General features: G+C 39.0%; 1 protein-coding gene across 1 annotated transcript; it reads right to left on the reverse strand.

Annotated features, from left to right (window-relative positions):
* Positions 1 to 1665: 1665 nt before the first annotated feature.
* CUNH4orf36 (chromosome unknown C4orf36 homolog) lies at positions 1666 to 7278 on the reverse strand. Its single transcript, XM_007465722.1, has 3 exons — positions 7214 to 7278; positions 2220 to 2374; positions 1666 to 1799 (listed from the first exon to the last, which is right to left on the reverse strand). The coding sequence occupies exons 1-3, from the start codon at positions 7276 to 7278 to the stop codon at positions 1666 to 1668; spliced, it is 354 nt and encodes a 117-aa protein (XP_007465784.1).
* Positions 7279 to 7519: the final 241 nt, after the last annotated feature.

Below are 7519 nucleotides of genomic sequence, written 5' to 3' on the forward strand. Positions count from 1 at the left end.
AGCAGTACAAAGGAAATGTTGATCACACTAATAGCTAACGCTACAGTAATTCACTGTGTACCAGGCAGTTTTCATTTAATCATGACAATTCTATGAAGTAGTACCAGTATTACTCTTATCTTTTATGATGTAAGATAAATGAAGCTCAGGACATAAGGTCACACCACTAGCAGCAGCCAAGCTGGGATCTGAAGAAGGCAGCCAGGTCTAAAGTATGTACTCTTAAATACTATGCCATAATGCCTTTCATAATGAGGCTAAAATACCAGAAGATCATAAAATGCCTACTGGATCATCTAACACTAAATTGTGCTTAAATATAACTTTCACATCCAAGTGTGCTTTACTGGATTCGAATTGTAGGAAAATTTGTTCATGCAAATCCAGTTCTTTCCAGTTAATTCCCCATTCTCCAACCACTCTGTACAAATAAGAGTTTTCCTCACAGATGCTGTCTTTGTATTTTCATATCATTTTCACACATGTATGTGTGTTCCACATGCTCCAGAGGGTATCCCAGAAAGACAATATGAAATTAGGCAAAAGGAAAAAAGACGGTTTTTTTTTTTGTTTGTTTGGTTTTTTTTCTTGCGTTATGCGGGCCTCTCACTGTTGTGGCCTCTCCCATTTGCGGAGCACAGGCTCCGGACGCGCAGGCTCAGCGGCCATGGCTCACGGGCCCAGCCGCTCCGCGGCACGTGGGATCCTCCCGAAACGGGGCACGAACCCGCGTCTCCTGCATCGGCAGGCGGACTCTCAAGCACTGCGCCACCAGGGAAGCCCAAAAGACGGTTTTTTAGAAGAACAAAAACGAAGTAAGTTCTACTTGCCACTTTAAAGTACCACATGAGTTGAAAACAGACTTGAGGACACAGAGGGCAGAGGGGAGGCTAGGACGTAATGAGAGAGTAGCATTGACATATATACACAGCTAGTGGGAAGCTGCTGCATAACACTGGGAGATCAGCTCAGTGCTTTGTGACCACCTAGAGGGGTGGGATAGGGAGGGTTGGTGGGAGGCTCAAGAGGGAGGGGATATGGGGATATATGTATACATATAGCTGATTCACTTTGTTGTACAGCAGAAACTAACACAACATTGTAAAGCAATTATACTCCAATAAAGATGTTTTAAAAAAATAAAGTACCACATGAGAATAGTAAATGATGTTTCATTGAAAACTGGAAACTAGAGAGTTACTAAAATGAAACCTACAATTTTTCTTAATCAAACAAAATTTTTCAAAGTTAATCATTTTATAAATAATTTCCCTCTCTCCTTTCTTGGTACCTCCTTGGGGTCTCAAAGATGAAAATTCAAAATATTCTTCAAAATAATGTCTCTTGGTGGGGGGATGCCTCTGACAAGGAGTTTCCTCTTTCCTTAGTGCAACTTTACAAAAATCAAAATGAATAGCACAAATGACTCGATGCCAGCTACATTTTCATTTACTTACAGTACTGTTGCTTGTGATACAAAGGTACAAATACGTGATTGGGACCCAGAAGATCTGGTCAGAGCTGTCAACTAACGCACGGAAGCTGGCTCATCCACCAGGGGGCATTCAGATGACTGCACCAAACTTCACACAGTGGAAGGTCAGAGCCCTTCATCCTTTTTGGATGCAGAAAGCACAGAGTACAGATTCAACTATGAGATGACTGTCACTTAGGTGGGAGAGGTCTTCTCAAACCAACTGGTCTTTCCCTTAGGGAAAACTTAACTTCCTCAGCTGCATTTTCCTCACATTTCAGGTTATTCAAGCGCTTCATTTCATACTCCCTTTCAAGTTGGATGGCTGAAAAATAAAATACATGATGCAATCCAACTGACGTTTTTCACCAGGCATAATTTAGTCAAAACTGAATATTTAGCACACAGAAAAATTCACATTCTTGAATACTAAACAAGACAGGGCTACATAGATAGGGAGTATGGGTGTGAATGAATCAGATTTAAACATTTGTCTAATAATTAAAATAACACACAGAATTTGCAATTTATTAAAATAGTTCTTACAGAAACGTAGGGACACCAAGGGGGTAAAGCCTGGAGGGAGGGGGCGGGTGGTGATGGGATGAACTGGGAGATTGGGATTGATATATATACACTAATATGTATAAAATAGATAACTAATAAGAACCTGCTGTATAAAAATAAATAAGTTAATAAAATTCAAATAAAAAAAATACAATAAAGTAGTTCCTTCAGAACTTACATTCTGCTGAAGGGAGCACACCATCCTTAATGGTTTTACATTTTTTGAGGTGTATAGAACTACCAAATGCAATTTCTTCCAAGAAAGGCAACTTGATGTTGGTTAGGTTTGTGTACCAGGTCTTTGTGAGTAATACAAGTTCCCAGGGTTCCTGTCTAGGGCAAAAATTCATTCAATAAATATTTATAGACATCTACTTCAGGATATAGAGGAGACATTTGAATTCTCAGTTCTATTTTCCACTAGACATTTTGGTTTACAGGAGAGTATTCAGGATTTTTCAGAGTTGCAGACCTAGCCAGGAGAAGGAGGCTTATATTAACTAATGTAGAGATATACTGAAAATGACCATAAATTATAATGACAGATATTTTTGCTCAAAAAACAGCCTCTTTGGAGTCAATCCAATCTTTACATGTCCTTAAAGAGGATGTAGTTAAAAACTGTAAGCTTGGGACTTCCCTGGTGGCACAGTGGTTAAGAATCCGCCTGCCAATGCAGGGGACATGGGTTCGAGCCCTGGTCCAGGAAGATCCCACACTCCGCGGAGCAACTAAGCCCAAGTCCCACAACTACTGAGTCTGCGCTCTAGAGCCTGCAAGCCACAACTACTGAAGCCCATGCTCCACAACAAAGAGAAGCCACTGCAATGAGAAGCCCGCGCACCGCAGCAGCAAAGATTAGCCCCTGCTTGCCGCCACTAGAGAAAGCCTGAGCGCAGCAACGAAGACCCAACACAGCCAAAAATTAATTAATTAATTAATTATTTAAAAAAAAAAAAAAACTAAGCTCCAAGTCTTTTTTGGCTGATCAAAAATATGATCACATTAGGGAAGGAACAAAGGGAATACTCATACGTTGAGCAGAGAGCTTGGCACACACTAAGGCTTTGAGTGTGTGATCTGATTTTAATCTTTACAACTATCATGGAGGTAGAAAAGGAAAACAGACTCAGAAGTTAACAGAGAACCAGAGCTGGGATGTAACCTAGGTGTATATAGAAGCACTAGTACCAAGAGAATCCTTAGAAAACTGAAAAAAAGGGAATGAAACCCCAAACTACAATATTTAAAAATAACCACAATGAAATTTTAATGGATTGTTTTATGTATCCTAATTTGGAACTTTAAAGTATCAGCTATGTTTCTCATCTACAGTCAACGTGAGTTCATATGCATGAGGAAAGATGAAAGACCTGCACTGGTACAAGTAGGGGAAGTGAGTGTATTACACACATGTCATCTGTTTTCCTCCTCCAGCTTAATTCTTACTTTATCATCTAACTTTAAGGAGTGACTTGAAGTCTATAATTATTATAAATGCACTTGAACAAATACACAAAGATGTACTTACAAGAATGCTCACTGAAGCATTGTTTGTCCCCAAAAAAACTCCACAAAATAACCTTAATATCTGTCAAGAAGAGCCTGGTTCAAGAATATACAACAGAGACAAGACAGCCTCGTCAATAAATGGTGCTGGGAAAACTGGACAACTACATGTAAAAGAATGAAATTAGAACACTGCCTAACACCATACACAAAAATAAACTCAAAATGGATTAAAGACCTCAATGTAACACCAGACACTATAAAAACTCTTAGAGGAAAATACAGGAAAAACACTCTGACATAAATCACAGCAAGATCTTTCATGACCCACCTCCTAGTAATGAAAATAAAAAGAAAAATAAGCGAATGGGACCTAATTAAACTTAAAAGCTTTTGCACAGCAAAGGAAACCATAAACAAGATGAAAAGACAACCCAGAGAATGAGAGAAAATATTTGCAAATGAAGCAACAGACAAAATATTAATCTCCAAAATATACAAACAGCTCATACAGCTCAATATCAAAAAAACAACCCAATCAAAAAATGGGTGGAAGAGCTAAATAGACATTTCTCCAAAGACGACATACAGCTGGCCAAGAGTCACATCAAAAGATGCTCAACAGCACTAATATTAGAGAAACAAAAATTAAAACTACAATGAGGTACCACTTCACACCGGTCAGAATGGGCAACATCAAAAAATCTACAAACAACAAATGCTGGAGAGGGTGTGGAGAAAAGGGAACCCTCTTGCACTGTTGTCGGGAATGTAAATTGATAAAAGCCACTGTGAGGGGCTTCCCTGGTGGCGCAGTCGTTGGGAGTCCGCCTGCCGATGCAGGGGATACGGGTTCGTGCCCCGGTCTGGGAGGATCCCACGTGCCGTGGAGCGGCTGGGCCCGTGAGCCATGGCCGTTGGGCCTGCTCGTCCGGAGCCTGTGCTCCACAATGGGAGAGGCCACAACGGTGAGAGGCCCACATACCGCAAAAAAAAAAAAAAAAAGCCACTGTGAGAACAGTATGGAGTTTCCTTAAAAAACTAAAAATAGAACTAACATATGGCCCATCAATCCCACTACCGGTTTTCCCATATATCCTGAGAAAACCATAATTCAAAAAGACACATGTACTCCAATGTTCATTGTAGCACTATTTACAATAGCCAGGACATGGAAACAACCTAAATGTCCATTGACAGATGAATGGATAAAGAAGAGGTGGTAGGTATATATAATGGAATATTACTCAGCCATAAAAAGAAATGAAATTGAGTCATTTGTACAGATGTGGACGGACCTAGAGTCTGCATACAGAGTGAATTAAGTCAGAAAGAGAAAAACAAATATCGTATATTAATGCATATATGTGGAATCTAGAAAAATGGTACAGATGAACCTATTTGCAGGCCAGGTATAGAAAGGCAGACGTAGAGAACGGACTTGTGAACACAGTGGGGGAAGGGGAGGGTGGGATGAATTGAGAGATTAGGTTTGACATAAATACACTACCGTGTGTAAAATAGATAGCTAGTGGGAACCTGCTGTATAGCACAGCTTGGTGCTCTGTAATGGCCTACCTGGGTGGGATGAGAGGGGATAGAAGAGGGAGGGGATGTGTGTATGCATATGGCTGCTTCACTTTGCTGTGTGGATGAAACTAACACAGCACTATAAAGCAATTATACTCCCAAAAAAAAACAAAAAAAAGAGCAGCCTGGTTAAACAAACTGTAGTACATACATGTAATGAAAGAATGAGATTTACCCTTATATATTGATTTGGAAAGATGAGCAATAAAACAGCTCATGCTGGGAATTCCCTGGTGGTCCATTGGTTAGGACTCCACTCTCTCACTGCCGAGGGCCGGGATTCAATCCCTGGTCGGGGAACTAAGATCCCACAACCCACATGACGCGGCCAAAAAAAAAGAAAAAAAAAAACAGCTAATGCTTACCTAGCACCTACTATATGCAAGACACTGTTTTAATCAGTATACATATATAAACACATTTAATTACCAGAGTAACCCTATGAAGTAGGCAGATGCTATTGTTATGCTCATTTTACAGATTAGGAAACAAGAACAGAGACCAACTTGCTCAAGGTCACAAGGCTTGGGTTTGAAATTTCAACCCAGAAAGTCAGACTGTAGAATCTGTGCTCTTAACCACTAGGCTACACACAATATAGGTGGGGAGGGAGCAATATAATCCCATGTGTAAAAACATGTGTTTGTATATACATATGTGTGTGTGTATCTTATGTAACAGACAGAAATTCTAAAAAATATATAAAACATTTTACCTGAGCAGGACTGGGTGGGTAGGGCAGGGATGGCAATGCGGATGTGAGAGGTAACATTTTTATCTTCCTTTCAAATGCTTCTATACTGTTTGAATGTTTTTAGTGTATTTTTTTATAATCTTCTAAAAATACTTAACCAAGAAAAGCCCAAGGTGAGGCGCTACCTGAGCTAGTGAACTCCAAAGACTGCTACTACCATTCTATTCCTCTTAATTTAGCTGCTCTTATAAATAGAATATCAAATACTTTCTTGTGAGAATGATAGAGAAGACACTGGTTTTGCAGATATTATTTGTGACATAAAATGCTATATAGCCAAAACCACAGAATCAGTGCTTTAAATCATTCTCCAGATACAGGAATATCTTCGTTATAAAAATTATGTTTACAATAATGACTACAGTGATATTTGTCTATAGTTCAATGTCTAAATACATACTGAACTAACAAATATAAATAGAATGCAATGATGAGTTCTCTCTGGTTTTCCCATATCTCTGGTCTTACAACCCCGTGGGGTGTCTCCATTTACTTCTTAGAACACTGTCAAAAAGTAAAATTCAATTGACTTACCAAGGTAATATGTCATACATTGTGGCAGAGAGGTTTAAAAAAACAAGTCCAAAAATATTTTTTAAAAGGTAGCACAGAGTGAAACTACCATGTAGTAGCAACCCATGTTTATTATGGGTTTACTATTATGTCAGGCAACATGCAAGTACCTTACATACATTACTTCATTTGTATTCCACACCATATAGGTAGGTATTGATATGTCCATTTCACAGATGTGGAGGCCAAGGTACAGAGAAGTTAAGTAATTTGTTCAAGGCAGCATGGGGAGCCAGTGGCAGGGCCAAGCTTTGAGCCCAGGTCTTCTTGATGTCCACACATCGCCTGACAAAATGTACAGGATGCAAAACTGACTCTCTGTACCAGCTAATTAAGTGTTCTGTTAAGATATATCTGACACCAAGGCATTTTTAGGTAGATTTATACTATCTAAAGAGGGATTTTAAAGTGGTTGTCTGCATTGGAAAATGTTGCTTTGGAGTAAAGAAGACTCAGACTTCTAACCCTGTCACTTCCTTACTACATGACTGTGGGACCTGGATCATACCACTTCTTCAAACCTCAGTTTCCTCATTTCACAGTGTTGTTTTGTTGTAAAAACCAAGTAAGAAAATGTATAAATCCTTATAAAAGCATTGTCCTTGTAAAAACATCAGTACCCAGACACGTGAGAATGCCTCATATAGTCCGGTATCTCATGGGGAACGTAAGGGTGTCCAATACTTTTATTTTAACAAGGATACTCCCCAGCCCAAGTCAACGCTTACCAGGATAAATATACTTACACTTTATAACAACTGCACCTCAAAATGGTTTCCACTGCGTTCTTTCTTGGCAAGCCATAAGCCATGGTGAATTATTACAGTCCAATTTCCTAATTGTCTGATGTAATGACTCAGATATTCTGTTCACTTTGTCTGAAATTATTGCAATGCACCTAATTAATATTAAAATAAAATATTCACTTGAATATTTTTAATATCCAAATAATAAAAAAGATTCAGAAAAATATTTTCTCAATGTAAGAACGTCCCTAATCAACGTTCACGGAACTGAATTCCTAATGTAGAACTGTGTTCTCTTTTATTTTC

This window comes from Lipotes vexillifer, unplaced genomic scaffold (assembly GCF_000442215.2).
Source record: "Lipotes vexillifer unplaced genomic scaffold, Lipotes_vexillifer_v1.1 scaffold301, whole genome shotgun sequence".
In the NCBI taxonomy this organism is placed as follows: Eukaryota; Metazoa; Chordata; class Mammalia; order Artiodactyla; family Lipotidae; genus Lipotes; species Lipotes vexillifer.

Excerpts from the sequence above, each read along its gene's own strand:
- CUNH4orf36 (XM_007465722.1), bottom strand. The coding sequence starts at position 7,278 with ATGGCTTATGGCTTGCCAAGAAAGAACGCAGTGGAAACCATTTTGAGG. Across the intron at positions 2,375-7,213 it reads AGGTGCAGTTGTTATAAAGT|ACAGGAACCCTGGGAACTTG; the intron begins GTAAGTATATTT and ends TTTTTGCCCTAG. Across the intron at positions 1,800-2,219 it reads TGTGCTCCCTTCAGCAGAAT|CCATCCAACTTGAAAGGGAG; the intron begins GTAAGTTCTGAA and ends TTTATTTTTCAG.